This window comes from Panthera pardus, unplaced genomic scaffold (assembly GCF_024362965.1).
Source record: "Panthera pardus isolate Hobbes unplaced genomic scaffold, ASM2436296v1 HiC_scaffold_13, whole genome shotgun sequence".
NCBI lineage: Eukaryota > Metazoa > Chordata > Mammalia > Carnivora > Felidae > Panthera > Panthera pardus.
Window position 1 is genome coordinate 49871651 of NW_026526688.1, and position 15952 is coordinate 49887602.

Genomic DNA, 15952 nt, shown 5'->3' on the forward strand with positions numbered 1-15952 from the left:
CTCTCTTGGGAAGGAGAAGCAAAAAGCACATGGCTCTGCTTTATATAAAGCACGACAGGCAAGAACACGGAGCATAAACACTCCGATTGCACTGCATCTCCAGCAAGTGCATGAATGGATGAGTGGGGAGGGGAGAGGCAGGGTGCTCAGAACCTCCGGGTGCCTGTCAACATCACCACTGGGGCGGGTTGCTGGTGGAGACACAGAATCCACCCCCAGTTTCTGACTCAGAAGGAATTTGCATTTTTAACAAGTTCCAAGTGATGCAGATCTTGCTGTTTTGAGACCACTGGATTAAGACATGAGGAAAAGGGCAGAGCCTAGATGAACTCGCTGATGTCATGTTTATCTCCAATTTAACACGAAACATGTCAAGGTGTAACTGTCAGGCGAAGAAACATATGGTGCACCCAGACAGGGCAATTGAGGAGACTCAAATGTCTAGAGTGTATACTGGATGATGGGAAATCAGTCAGGAGGGTAAGGAGCTCTGCTGGGGAACTGGAGAGCCCTGCTGAGCTCTCAGTAGGGAACCTTAGCCATTCAGACACTGCAGGAAGGGCTAGGTGATGCAATCCCCCAATTTCTCTGTCCTCCAGCCCTTCAAACCCCAGTCTGTCACCTGTGGGTCAAACCCAACTAGAAGCTGGAAAGTTAGGGAGTCTGTGCATGCAGCCATAAAGGTGAGCCTGGGAAGTACAAATTGAGAATATGTAGCCCAGAGTCACAAGTGATGTAGAGGAGCTTGGGCAAACGGCAGTGGAGCAATGGATTCTACTGGGACTTTTCTTGGGAGGCAGGGGACAAGGGAAAACGGGGCAAAAGAAGCCCTGTACTCTACCACGAGGTAAGGAAAATGGCCATCCCCATACCAGCTTTACATGCTGCTGGGCTTGAGTGATGTAATCCAGCCCCTGGGTCTAGGGGCACACCACTCTCACCATCAGGGCCTTTTAGGGGTCTCCAGATCCTTTTCCCAGAGACGCCTATGGTCCCGGAAGCTAAAATTGCTTAAAGCAGCCCCAGTGCACAAGGATGGGAGTTTGCTCTCTGCTTCCCACGTAGGCCAGCTTTTAACTAGCCATTTGGGCCATCACAGTACATGGAATCAAAGAACTCGGGGAGTGTCCCGTATTGTTCCCTGAAGTCAGAACCCATCCCATAAGCAGAAGAGGACTTATTTTTTCCTAAGTCATTTGCCAACTCCTCAACCAACTCAGGGATATAGCCAAGAACACGCTCCCCACTGTCAATACAAGCAGTATATAAAATGGTTCCTACCTGGATTACAATCTTAGTGCCGTTATTTCACAGTTTATGACCTGGGGTAAGTTATTTGACTTCTGTGCTTCCCTCTTCTCATCTGTAAAATGGGAATAGTAGTAGTAACTCTCTCATTGGATTATTTAGGTCAGCACTTGGTTATTCATGTATGCACTTGGCCTGGTCCCTGGTCCCTATCGTTATTATAAGCTAATGAATGAATGAATGAATGTGTACGCTTTGCCCACATGCCACCATTTGTTTAACACCAAGAACAACAGTAATCTTATCCTTTGTAGGGGGAAGGGGTAGAGGGACAGGCACACATTAAATCAGACAATGTACCATTTTATTCCTTATAAAATATATTTCATATTGTTGCTGTAAAAACATTACATTTCACATTTTTTTAAAAAAATTTTTAACAGTAAAAATAATACTTGGAAGACAGCTGGGGGAAAAGGCGCCAATAAGACAAATTCACAGATGGGATTTATCTCCCTCTTCTCTCCTTTTTTCCTTTGTTTTTTTTTTTCTTTTCTTTTTTTTTCTTTCTTTCTTTTTTTTTTTTTCTTTTTGGCCCCTGGTAAAGTCAGAACCTGGGAGGTCCAGAAAGTAACAGGACAGATTTCTTCAAACAAATCAGAGTTTCCACATCCAAATTAATAATGTCCTCCAAGGAGTCAAGCTATAGGCTTAGAATCACAATGTGGCTATCACTCAAAACGCTCTCTGAAATTACAAACCTGCTTTCACAGCCAGCTTAAGAACCACATAAATCCAAGCTATTTTCCTCACTGGTCCATCCATGAGCTTTGCGCCTGTGATCTTACTTGACCACAGACATCATTCACCAGACTCCGCACTGAATGAGCATAGGTACAGATTTAGTATCATTAAGGCTATTTCAAGCAGGCACCACAGACTCCAAAGGTAAATTCCAAGAAATACTTTGAATAGGGTCAACATCCCTGGAATAAATGGGTTTCCCAACATCACTTCTTTCAAAAATCAGTCCTGTTAGTTTCAAATGCACTCCTGTGGCACCTGACCTATCAGATTCTGCTGCCCAGGTGGGCTGGGAAGCAGGGAGAGACACAAAGATGTAGAGAACAGGCAAAATTGCTGATCAGTTCACAAGCCACCCCCACCCTCCGAGAAGAACAAACGGGGCAACCCCAAGGACAGACCACATGTCAAGAACACAACAGCCACAAGATGGAGCGAGAGGGCAGAGGCTAGAGGAGGCCATCACCATGGAAAAGGAGAGAGGAGCACATACAGATGGGGGAAAGCTGCACCAAAATAAAACATTAAAAAAAAAAAAAAAGCCACCTCAGTTTTTAAACTGTTTCATCCATTTCTTGTTTCTCCTCTTCCTTTTCTGCCCTGTGTACCAAGGACATGAGAAGCCTACCTCACTTAGAGGAAGTCTTGCTGTCCAGTTATATCGACACGGTCCAAACTGAGGGGGAAAATGAAAACAGCTTTTCTGAAGACAAGACTCAACAAGAGCCTGATTAAGAGAGGGGAGGATGCTGCTGGGCAGAGTCCTCACGTCTCAGAAGCTCCCTCCCCTCACCAAGAAGATCTGAAGATGAACGAGGGAAGTGAGCAGTCAGGACAATCCACAACCTGCCATCAGCTTTTAATTCTCAGGGTGGCAGAAGAGACAGGAAGAAGGACACTGGGCCACCTCTTGCTGGCCTGGTTTCTAGCTTTAGGGACAGATTCCACATTTTTTTTTACTAAGTTATAAAAATATACCCCATTACCACCAAAGACACCTATGAATGAGTGTCTTTCCCTCCATCACCAAACCCGGGTCACTATCACCCTTCACAACACCATGCTTCTAAGGTTGGCGGGTTTTCTAATACTCTGTGTGTCACAGATTGACAAGCACCTGCACAAGTCCCACATGCAGTGGCCAAAGGATCCTCAGTAGGCCAGTATCTCCACCTGGGAGTAAGAGAGGATGGCCTGGTTACAGCCAGGGGACGGACGCTGCTGCCCAGCCCCAGGATAGGTGGTCTGGTGGGATTCTCGAGCCCCCGACTTCAGGGATATAAGTGCAGTACTGGGACCCCAGACAGCTGGGCACCGAGTGGCCATGCTCATGCCGACCTGACAAACTCCCAAACAAGTCAGGCTTAAAAGAAAGGGGAGCCCCAAAACAAAACATGCCCTCCCTTGAGGTCTCAGCTTGTCTTTCATCCAAGAAATGGATTAAACAGTTTAATTAAGCACTGATCGGCAGGGCCCCAAGCTCCCCGTCCACATCTCCCTCATCAACAAGAATAGTTTTGCATATTTACTTCCCAAGCAATGCAATCCAGGCTGCTCTCAGTTCTTCAGGCCTCCAGAAACGAGGGCTAAAGCACTAGCAGCTGCTAACCCAACCCCTCCTCCAGAGAGTTCTTCAGAGTTAACTTTCCCCCTCCCACCTGCAGGCAAGAAATGGTGCTCAGCAGATACCTCCGAGAAGGTCGCACCACATCAAATTGACCCTCCCATCTCAGGAACTGGACCAACACTGATAAAATTCCAGAGACCTCCTGCATTGATGGCAGAGTCCTGTCCTATCACATTCTCCCAGGCCCTCTGACCCAACCTAAAAATTGGGAACCTGCCAACTCACGCTCCAACATGGGGGCAAGCTGCCACTTACCTTTCTCTCTCTTTTTATTTTTCTCTCCATCCCCCACGCCAGCCCCAACTGCAGCCTTCGGAGGGAATGGGAAAATCCCAGGTAAAGCCAGAGACAAAGAGGAACCTGCACAGGGGTGGGGGTGGGGTCTCTCACCCAAATGAAAGGGAACTTGAATCAGATAAAAGGCTTCTGAATACACTGGGAAAAGAAAACAAAGTGTTTTAAAGGTGTCACCTCCACAACTGGAGGGAGGAACATCAAGAGGGAATTTATTCACTCAGGTAACAGCAGAGGGCTTTCACGAACACTTAAACCCTCCAATGTTTCCTCAAGGAACAGAGGAAAGAATGATCAAGGTAGTGTTTAACTGCCACATTTCAAAAAGTGAATTCGTATAGCCTTTTGGCTCAGCTATTTGGGGACAGTCTTTAAAAACCTATTAGTCTGGGCTTTAAGAAGAAGCCATACAATACTTGTTGGGATGCAACCCAACTTCAGAGAGAACCCAGATTCAAACAGTTGTCATCAAGAAAGGGTTTTCCTTTTACTTCCATAGAAGCTGCTCGGTGAGGACAGGCTCTCCCTTCTCCTGGATTCGGGTGGAGAAGAGGGGCTGGCTGCACCTTAAAAAGTGCACAGATACCCCCACTATCCCCCCACCAACCACAGCAGGTCCTGCTCTCGGAGTCATCAGCCAGAAACTTTTTTTTCTTTCTTTTTTTTTTTTTTTTTTTAAGAAAAGTAAATTCATCTTGCTCACAGTCCCTTCTGGAAGAGTTGAGAAAGCAAAGAATTCACCAACTCAGCAGGAAAACAGAATGAGCTGTTCCTTCTTTTGATACATGCAAACTAATCCCCTAGACAGAGACGTGGGAAAGAGAGGGTAATTAATTCTTTGGTCTCTGGTTCACTGCAGAATACCCTTGGTCAGTTTCGGCTCTCTCCTATTTTAGGGGTACGGGGGGAGTATTTTCCTTTCTTCTTTTAAAAACTCAAATGTTCCCAAAAGGGAGGGGGGAAATGTTTTACGTATTAAACCTTAGCCAATAGAACCCAAACTCCCAATGTCCACTCTTTATCGTTCAGGTTTCTGCAGAGGGCGTGGGACGCGTCTGTCTTTCGCGGTCTGGCTGCCGGTGGGGGCAGGGAGCAGGGAGGATGAGCCGGTGGCAGGGCGGGTTCAGTCCAGGAAGCGCTGGCAGGCCTTCTTCCAGCGGCAGGCCGTGCACCACTGGTCCCGGTGCTCGATGCCATACACTTTGCGGCACTTCTTAGCCTCCCCACGGGCTTTCCTGGCAAAAAAGAATAAGGAGGATACAGACAAGCAGTGGCGGCTGCAGACCTGGACAGTGGCCAGGCGAGAGGCTGAGCAAACCAGCAGAGGCTGGAAGGGCAAGAGCCAAGGGGCCAGAGGAGCAAAGGCCTCCGCCCCTGCATCTACCCTCCCCTGCATCCACCCCCACCCCCTCACCCCCAGCCACCCTGGGGGAACTAACCCAGGAGACTAGGGTTGGTGGACTCAGAACCCACACTTGTAGTGGGGACAGTGAGGACAGAAACCAGAAGGGAGGCCACGGAGCAAACTGTCTCACCTGGCGCTGCTCTGGGCCCGGGGTGGAGAAGTAACAATCAGGTGGGATTTCATTGCAGGTGGAGGCTGCTGGGGCTCGCTGAAGCTTAGTGACCTGCTCCGGACCTGGCCATGGGGAGAGAGAGAGGCCATAAGCACAGGCCAAGGGCATGAGGGCAGAAGCAAAAGGTGAGACAACCATCCCACCAGAAAGTCAGCCACACCCGCCAAGCCCCTCTTTGTGGCAGGAGGGCAGGAGGCTTTCCCTGGTAAGATATTCCAGGCACAGGTGAGCAGGCGCCAGGTAGGGAGGAAAGGCTGCAGAGTGAGGGACAGGCCTTTAAACCACATTTTCGAAAGAGTGAGTGACCTGAACAGGGTCTCTCCTATTCAGGCCTCCTGGTGGGCTGCTCCCTGCAGGTTTAGATGGAGTTACCACATGTGGAACGAGGGAGAGACTGCGCTGCCTGAAAGCCACCTTCAGGCACCCAGGTTTGACAATGTGTGATGCCTTCCTGTAGGCGATATTTAAGACCACGACCACTATGGGTGGTTCAAAAGGACATCTGATTTATTTTAGCTCAGAGGCAAGCCACCTAAGGCCACGGTCCTCCCAGTGCCCCCACTAGCACCCATCTTCTTTCATGCTCCTCCCCTCATCCTCCCCACCTCCTCCATATTCTCTGCCCTCCTCTCTCTCCACACTGAAACCTTAACGAGCACCCACCCACACTCAGAGCTCAATAGGGCACTGACTGCAGACCTGCCTGGTGACTTCCTAGGCAGTAAACTTGCTTTATCTGGCTTCTCCTCTGCAGACACACTCCTTGCACCTCCTAGGAGGGCTGTGACCCACTAGGGAGGGCAAGGCAAGGGGGAGAGTGTATGGAGGCCTTCAGGAAGTTTGGGCGCTGGAGGCAAGTGCGGGGAGATGGCCTCCAGCACTGGTAACATGCGGAGGCTTACCCCCAGGGGGGCCCACGGGCTCAGAGATAGGCACACTCACCGGAGAGAGGGAGGAGGCCGTGGAGGGGGCAGCAGCCCAGCTAATACTGGTGTAGATGTGTGGCGACACGGGAATCTGGAAAGATGGCAGAGCCTGCCAGAGATGAGAGCAGGTCAGCCTGGAGCCCAGTCAGGCAGCTAGCAAGTCCGCCCATGTTTCCTGCGACTTCACGGTCCGCCACAGAGCATGGGCCTCCAAGAGGAAAAGACGGGGGTGCACGCGAATACTCTGCTCCCGGCAGAGCGAGCCCAACTCTGATACCCTCCTTAGTCCCTGGCTCCAGTTGTTTGCTGGATCCCTTCTCTGAGAGCTGGTCTTCAGGCCAGCCCCATGACTGAATCATCACAGTGGATTAGCTTCTCAGCTGGCTCACCTACCAAGAACATGCTACAGGCAGTTCCCCGAAGCAGTCCAAAACCCTTCTGAGCACAGGTGGTGTTGCTGCACCAAGTATATGATGTCCCCAGGCAACCACTGGGAAGCAGCAACATTCTCCTGGAAGCCCGGATGCAGCCGCCCTCTATAGGTCCCAACTTGCAGGGTCAGCCAGCTTCCCGAAGGGCCTCCTGAAGTTGGCCAAACATAAACTAACCAGGCAGCCACTCGTTCTAATGAGAAGGAGAGCTGGCTCATTTTGTGACGGCTGTCTGACTGAGAGCACTGCTTTTTAATTACTAACGTGTAAATCACCCTAGAGTCTGATAAAACCAAGCTGAAGGCATAAAAGGATTTTAAGAAAAAAAATGCCAGAAAACAAACTGTGTGTTCAGAGTACCTATGTGGACCATCCTACATGTAACCCCCTCCATGACAACTTTCCCAGCTACGTGGGCATAACAGCGTGATTCTTCCTGTGCCCACAGCAATTTCTCATGCCTCTCGTAAGGTACTTTGACCACTCATTATACTCAATCAAACTTACATATTCATTTCTCTCTCCAGCTAAACCATGCATTTCACAAGGTTGGTTGGGGACTATGTCTTATTCTATTTAAAAAGTTTAGCCCAGGGGCGCCTGGGTGGCACAGTCGGTTAAGCGTCCGACTTCAGCCAGGTCACGATCTCGCGGTCCGTGAGTTCGAGCCCCGCGTCAGGCTCTGGGCTGATGGCTCGGAGCCTGGAGCCTGTTTCCGATTCTGTGTCTCCCTCTCTCTCTGCCCCTCCCCCGTTCATGCTCTGTCTCTCTCTGTCCCAAAAATAAATAAAAAACGTTGAAAAAAAAAATTTAAAAAAAAAAAAAAAAGTTTAGCCCAATGTTTGACACACGGTAGGTATTCAAAACAAAGGGTGCTGGATTGTTAATGTAACACAATTTTAGAGAAGTTACAGATTTACTCTGGGCAACCCAACTGCACTATTCCATCCACTTTTGTAAGCAGTGATGTAACGATTCCCCAGTCCAAATCCATCCACCTGGTTACTCAGGGATTCAGCCAGATTCTAGTGACTACTCATGACAGCCACTGATGCAGAACTCTGGAATTCCCACATTTGTTGAGTGTGAAATCATTTTTCTTTCCCTCTTTATAGAAGCTAGAGATCAGCAATTTAGCCAAAGGGCTCAGCCTTCGGTCAGGGTGGTCAGTGGCCTGTGATCAGGCTGGCCAGTGACATGTCAGACAACAAATATCCTTTACGGCCACACGGCTGAGCTCCCAATGTGCCCCAGCCTCATACCTGGTATGCATGGTCGGCCTGAATGTGCCAGAAGGAGCCAGGAGCTGACTTGCTGAGAGCACCAGAGGGCAGATAAGACTCCAGGCCAGGGTGTTCTGGGCCTGAGGACTGAGTTTTGGGAGGAGGTGGTGGGAGGAGAGCAAGGGGCGGGCTGGTCATGCTGGGGGTTGGGGCTGGGTCAGCTGTGGGGGCACCAGCGGCAGCTTCCTCCTTCATCTGCACCTCTGTGTAGTAGAAATCCTCCTCCCGCTTGAACTGGTCGGAGTCCACAGTGTCTCTGTGAGGGAAGGAGATGCAGTGAGGGTCAGGAACAAGTTGCCTCAGGAAACGCATGGCAGAAGAGGGAAGAGCACTTGCCCAGGCCCACCCAATAAGTCAGGGAAGGAGCCCGCGAGAACATCCAGAAGGCCCTGTCCTGGGACGCCAGAAGGCGTCATAGAGGATTACGTGCTTGAACACGGTTTTTCCTGGCACCTCAGGCTCCTCCTCTCACAGAACGTGTCTCTCTTCCTGCAACAGCCATCTGGCTCTGCCCCGGGTCCCCTCCAGGTCCCACCTACCTGTGGTCACACTCTCTCCTCAAGGGAGAGGGCTGGGGGGTCATCTTCCACCTCCCTGAGAAGCTCTGGCTCCAGGGAGTCAGAGCTAATGGAGCCCAGCTCCCTGAGGGGAAGCAGGTGCAGAAGCCACAATGAGGTGTCGTCAAATTACCCAATTTCTACCCAGAATTCACACATCTTTCCCCCTACAGTGAGGCAGGAAGACACGTCCACAGGATGGGCGGCGCTCCTTCCCCATGAATGGCATCATCATTCACCATGAGAAGAGGGTCTTCCCTTCCAAGCACAGATCTCTTTCCAACAGGCTATTTTGCCAGGCACAGGGGTCGGGGATAGGCACCAGGTGGTATTCTCAGCAAATCGTTTTCTCAGAACCATTCTTGGCTGTGGGTGGCAGGCTGGAGGAACACCCGAGTGGGTCTCTAGGCAAAGATGCCCCGGGCTTGATACCTACCCCAGGTGGAGGGCTTTGACATGTCGTTTGATGCCCACAATTGAGCGCAGAACTTTGCCACAGTTTGGCCACAGGCACTTGTACATCACCTTCACAGAGTTCTAGGAGAAAGGAAGATGGGAGCATTGGGATGTGCCCCTCCCCTCCCCACTCCTCACCCTCATCCAGTGGAGACTTGAGCTGCCTTCAAATACAAGCCAACAAAAGGCTCTAGGGAAGGGATTTGGGACCAGAGAAACTGACAGGCAGGGGCAGAGAGCCTGGTCCCAGGATTCGGTCCCACTGCCAACACCAGTGCTTCGTGCTGTGGGTAAGACCCTGCCAGAGGCCCTTACACACAGGCCCTATGTGAGAGCAGCAAAGAGGGCAGGGATCAGGGCAGAGGTGAAAAGGAACAAGCATAAAAGAGGAGGAGTGGGCTCCTGGGGATATCATGACAGAACAGAGGAACAAAGGAAAACTGAAATGGGATGGAGCCTGAGAACACCCAGGACCTGGGGGGCCCCCCATACCCTCCAAAGCCAGCCCCAAGCTGACGTCAGCCCCACACCACATCACATACCTTTCTTTTGCGTGGAGCTGGTTCATCCAACAGGAAAGCATCCGGATCGGTCTCAAATCCGTTATCAGTTTGGGGAGAACCAAAGGCATCCCCCAAATACTTGGGGCTGGCCTGGGGGTGGGGAGGCGAGGGCGTAGAAATGCCACTGCTCGCGCTCCAGTGCCCGCTCGTGGTGCTGCTGCCACTGTCCGACACATCACCGCTTTCCTTCCAAGGATCACAGGCCGCGCGGGAAACTGACCAGAGAGAAGACAGAGGGCGCTCACACGCTATCCCCAGGCAGGGGACACCTCTGGCACACCTCTGTCTACACCAGATCCAGACCAACAGCCCCAGTCAGAGACCATGAAATTCTAGTTTGCAGTCTGGGTTCCTGAATCCAATTCCTGGCTCTGGCTCTGACTGGCTTTGCCGCTCCATGGGGGGGGGGGGGGGGGGGGGGGGGACCCTAAAACCTTTCATTTCTAAGCTCCAGTAAAGGATCCCTGCTCTGCACTACTGGCCATTTCCTACCACAGCCACGTGGGTTATCATTAACCGCCATACACACAATGCAACTTCATTTTATGTGTTGTTAATAGAAAGATAGCCTAATTAAAATGTATTTCTCACTTTATATGTTAAAAAGAAAAGCAGGGAGGAGAGTGGGGTGTGGGGAGGGAGAGCCCCTCCTCCTGCATCTAGGCCTGAAAGGGTTGATGAGAACTTGCACCACAAGCCTGCTGGATCTCATGTGGGATCCTTCCTCCAGCAGCAGAGTCAGATGGCAAGGCCAACTTAAGGGCTTCTGGGCCAGGCTTTCTTGAAAAATGCCTTTCAAGAATTTAAACACAGGGAAGGCCCTCAAAACCTGCATGTGAAAAAACAGTTGCACCAGCTCTTATGGCTACAAGAGGTGTGACATTTACTAGACTAGCTACAGCCTGGGTAACTCCTGCTTTTATCCACAAGCAACACATCTGGAGAAGGAAAGACGAACTTCTGAGAGTTCGTTATCTTTCTATTAATAATACATAAAACAAAGTTGCAGTGTGTGTCTGTCGGTTAATGATTACCCACGTGGCTGTGGTAAGAAATGGCCAGTAGTGCAGAGCAGGGATCCTTTTACCAGAGCTCAGAAATGAGAGGTTTTAGGGTTCCCCCCACCCCACCATGGAGTGGCAAAGCCAGTTCAAACTAATCATGAGTTGACGGGGAGGCCCTTCCATCCAACACAGCCCCGAACCCACTGCCCTGCTCCCAGTGGTGCGTCTAGACAGGAAGAAGACCACAGGGAGACAGGTGCAATTTTCAGTTTATAACTGCCTGTCTTGGGCGCCTGAGTGGTTCAGTTGGTTAAGCACAAGACTTCGGCTCAGGTCATGATCTCATGGTTTCTAAGTTCAAGCCCTGCATGGGGGTCGCTGCTGTCAGAGCAGAGCCCACTTGGGATCCTCTGTCCCCCTCTCTCTCTGCCCCAAAAATAAATAAACATTTAAAACAAACAAACAAAAAACTGCCTGTTGCTGCTTTAGATCCAACCTAGACTCTCCATGACTAGGCCATAAATCCAGATTAATTTATAGTACAGGAGAATGTGAAATTTTGAGACACAGAAATAGCAAGAGAAGGGGGGGCGGGGAACTGTGACATGTGTCATATGATGGCCATGTCCCCTAAAGCCCCACCTGCTGGCATGGGTAGCCATTCCAAACAGCTGCCCTACCCTGGATTCTAAGGTCAACTACTACCTCCCTTATGGTCAGGATAAAAACCCTAATGCTTTTCTCTCATCTTGCTCGATTCCCAAGCTCGATTAGCCTACTTCTAGGCTAATCTAGACATTTGAAATTCCCAGCATTCCGTGTTTCCAAGGCAGGCTCTCCTCCAAATGAAGAGAATGGGATGGAGGAACTCTTCCCTCCCTAAGTATCACTGTCAAGTCTCAAAGCTATGACTTCTTGAAAACCCAGTTTGAAGCGACCCATGTCTTGAAAACATGCACATGTAGGGCTTAAAACAGGATAACCCTTCAGGGAAGAACTCAGAAGCCACCAATGGGCCAACAGGTCCAAGGCCCACACATGTACATCAGGGAGAGACAGGCCAGGGAATAGAATGCTGCATCTAGTGTGACCAGGCCTCTGGAGAAAAAGGGCAGGTCAAATGGCAGGTTCACCCTATAGTACAGCAGCCTTCCACACAGGAACTGCCCAAATGGCTCAAACACTGGAACTGGCAAATTGACATACAATGGGAGAAAAACAGAAAACAAAAGAAAAATGTAGTATCATACATTAATCTCTATGTTATAAGATAAACATAAATGACTCTACCTTAGATCATAAGATCTTCTAGGGCAAGGGTAACAGATTTTCTATACCATGAAAACAAAGCGCTCCTCTGCAAATGCACAGCTATGAGAGTTTACAGTGAATTTCTCAGAAATGTGTAGAATTCCCTCTGTTCCACACACATACACACACACACACAGCCATCCCAACAGTACAGAGAACAAAGAGAATATGTGGTTTCTGTGCAAATAGTACCTATGATTATTACAGCAAGGCATAGACCACACCTGGCAAAATACTTCAATATAATTAGCTGCCAAGGAACCTTATTTTTCCACTGACTTCAACCATAAGATCAGAAATACACTGTAATGGAAAAAAAATCTTTAATAGACCATTAAAAATGTCTGTCAAACTGGGACTTAAGATATCAGGATCACGGCATATTATCAGTTAGATGTGTCTAATGTTGGTGCTGGGATGTGTGTGTGTGAACGTGTACTTATGTATGATACACACACAAGACGCACACGACCTGATGGGAATTGGAGTCAATGATTTTCTTTGCCTTTATGACACTTTCCTGATCTTCCTCCTGGATCTCCTAAACTTGTGGAATTTCCTAAAAAACTTAAAGTTGGCTCCTTTCCTCCCCATTTTGCCTGTGCAGCTCCCAGGCACTAACAGAGCAGGTGTGCAATGCTCAGCTTCACACATAGGTGCCGTCTGGCAGGCTCTGGGTGAAGGAAGTAAGCCTGCTTTACCACACCTTTCAATTTACCTTCTATCTAGGGAAATTCCTTATGAGGGATACTTGCAAAGGCCACCTTCCTCCTGACAAGTGTTCACAGCTAACTCATATTTTCCTGTAAGCTTTTAAGTAGCCTACAATTCAGTTAGATGTCACCAATGAAGAAAAGTTATTCCCTGGGAGTAAGTTAGGCCAGCCCTATAATGAAGTTCAAAAACAACTTCAGGTTCACTATCAGTCTGGTCAAACTACTAACATAAGGCAACCCTTCTTCCTCCCATATTACTGATCATATATATTTTAGGGGTCGCACCAGAAGGATTTTCTTTTAATTCAGGAATTTGCTGTGAAGTCATACTATTGCTCTGTGTTAAGCAATTGGATTTGTTAGACTTCAGCTCATTTATTCCAGGTCCTTGGCCTGTAGGCCCGCACGAATTTACAAGGCTGAATTAGGCACTTGGAATGGGGGCATGAATCTTCTGAGGCCACTAGGGGACCATTTAGTAAGTTTCTCTGTGAACTAAATATTCCTCTACTGGCCTTGTTCAGGCCCCCACCAAAGTGCCTCACTCACTTACTCCCATAGAAGAACTTACTCGAGTGGCCAGTGTGGCTCAGCCTCATGCTCAATCATCTTCACAATGCACCAGGAAACTCCTCCCCAGCTGAGGAAACTGAAGAAAAAGAATGGAAGCATCTAACTCAATGCCACTCAGCCAGTCTGAGATGCAAGTGAGAAGAGACTCCGGAAATCCTACTGCCAGGCAATTGGCTGGTCTAAGCAGAGGCAGTTAGTGGCGGGCCTGTGCCACACCCAGTACCCACCAGGGACCCCTTCCTCACCAGAGAAGTTGGCCTCAGCCCCAGGAGGGCTCTGCACGACTGGACTGCAGGACAGGGATGTCAGCACCATGGCCGCCATCATCTCATCCATTTCCACTGCATCCGACTTCCTAGATTGAAGTGGGTAAATGCCAAAGGTTACTTCCGACACAGCGGGTAGCATGATCGTCTTGCACTTCTGGACTGTCCCTTCTATACCCCACTCCACTCAGCCAGTGTGCATGCTAACTAAAGCATGAAGGTCTCTCTCCTCATTCTTCATGAAAAATACCCATTCTGAATTGCATTTCTAGTATCAGTCAACTCCAATGCAAGCAGGTCGGTCCCATGCCATTGCTGACACCTGGAGGCAGCGCCACTGTCCCCGAAATTCACTTTGTAACTCTAACTGTGGCTTAAAATTGAGAATTTTACTTGGGGGAAAGGAAGAAGAGCAAAAGCAATAAAATCAACCACAGGGATAAAAGACGCCTGCTGGAATTCAAAGGCACTAAAATTACCCTCCTTTCCTCATCTTCTATTGAAATTTAAGAAAGGTGCAATTACACCAACCAGTTCTTTTCCCTTCCCCTTAAGAAAAATGATGAGGTGTTCTGATAGCTCCTGAACGTAGTACACAAGCCAATGAGCAAGTAAACCAGAAACACTAGATCTCCTGGTGTAAATCTCAATGCTTAGAAACCAGAGGTCTATAAAATTTTACATGTAATTTTTTTAAATCCATATGTTAAAAAATCCATATGGACTTTTAAAAATCCATATAAACATCATGTGGAAGTAAACTTAGAGCTGTCTATAAGTTATGGCCAATGTTTGAAAAGTTATTCTGAAGTAAATTTCTAGGTGGCTCATCTATTTCAAAGGACTATATTAATTCTTTCTTTACAGTTCAGATCCACTGAAATCTGGGACCATGTTTGAGGCAGCTAAACCAAGACTAGTAATATAGTAAACATATTAGCATCCCCTTTTTGTGTGTCATCTTTGAATTTTTATTTCCATAGAATAACAAAACAATTTCTTTGCCAGCGTTCTACTGAATTCACAAGCAAATACTATTGCTCTGGTCTGGTCTGAAGACACTGGATATGCTGTCAACAAGGGTAGTACCCACAGACAGACACAGAAATAATGGAATGGGGCTTGACTACTTGTACACCCTGAACATATGGCAATCCCCACTGGCCAATTTTCCTTCTTAGTCTTACAAGACCAATGGAATATATAATACAGAAATTAGGAGATGAGAATATATATATATATATTCATTCACATAATTCATATATATATTCATATAATATATATATATATTCATTCATTCTTGGGGGAAAATTGTATCATAAAATTCTAAAGCAAAATAGGCATTCTTCACTCATCAGCGGTTTTGAAGATCTAAGCCAGGGGTCAGCAATCTATGGGACAAACGTGCTCTGCTGCTTACTTTTATACAGCTCATAAGCTAAGAGTGGCACAATTGTTATATGGTTCTAAAAATAATTCTCTCTTGATATGTGACACAAGAAAATAAGATAAAATTTTAATCTGAGTGTCCATAGGTAACATTTTATTGGAGCACGGCCATGCCCTTTGTGTACTGTCTGTGGCTGTTTTCACACTGCCACAGCAGAGCTAAGTAGTTGGGACAAAGACTGGTTGGGCCACACACTACATGATTCACTATCTGGCCCACTCAGAACAAGTTGGCCAACTCCTGATCTAAGCCATTTTTCCCGTCTTTCATCATGAAAAACTACTAATTTTAATTTAAGAATGAAGGGGCAAAAATAGCCTTTAGCCATGCCAAAGATATACCACTCATAATAGAGTTACAGGGAAGAAAAGACGCCATTCTGGGTTTGTTTGTTTGTTTGTTTGTTTGTTTGTTTGAAAGGATGCCCCCTCTCTGTATCCCATTTGTCCAGTATCTTGACAACTAGACAGCTAGGACTTTCACATTCCTTTCCCATCACAAGACGTCCCACAACCCCGTACCTCACCACCCACATGACTTCCAGAGCCCAGAGCCCAAGCGCTCCCACACAAACCTCTTTGGGACATCAATGTTCCTGGAGACAGGCCTATAGGCTGGTGCCTGGGGAATGGGGCCCTGCAGCTCAGCCAGCCACACCTCCTCCGCTTTACAGCAGATTTGTAACTTCTGATCCAAAAGCCAGACAGTCACCTTGTCCTCTGCCCAACTATGTTGCTCCACTAGTCCTGTGCACTCTTGACCCCCATACCACACATAAACCTGAGGGGGGAAAAAAAGAGCAACCAGTGGTCAGTACTTGGTAGTTCTTATGCCATATGCCCCCAGTTGTGAGAGCCAGGATCCAC

General features: G+C 48.3%; 1 protein-coding gene across 2 annotated transcripts in view; it reads right to left on the bottom strand.

The window, feature by feature from the left end:
- Positions 1–1595: 1595 nt before the first annotated feature.
- ZNF395 (zinc finger protein 395) overlaps positions 1596–15952 on the bottom strand; it is a 44552-nt gene continuing 30195 nt past the window's right edge. For both annotated transcript variants that reach the window (XM_053901091.1, XM_019440876.2), the window contains exons 3-10: positions 15661–15866; positions 13616–13725; positions 9746–9981; positions 9184–9284; positions 8170–8446; positions 6493–6585; positions 5509–5612; positions 1596–5208 (exon numbers count right to left, since the gene is read on the bottom strand). In XM_053901091.1, coding sequence (XP_053757066.1) covers positions 5097–5208; positions 5509–5612; positions 6493–6585; positions 8170–8446; positions 9184–9284; positions 9746–9981; positions 13616–13725; positions 15661–15866 — 1239 coding nt within the window. In that variant the 3' untranslated portion in view covers positions 1596–5096. The remainder of the gene's footprint in view (positions 5209–5508; positions 5613–6492; positions 6586–8169; positions 8447–9183; positions 9285–9745; positions 9982–13615; positions 13726–15660; positions 15867–15952) is intronic.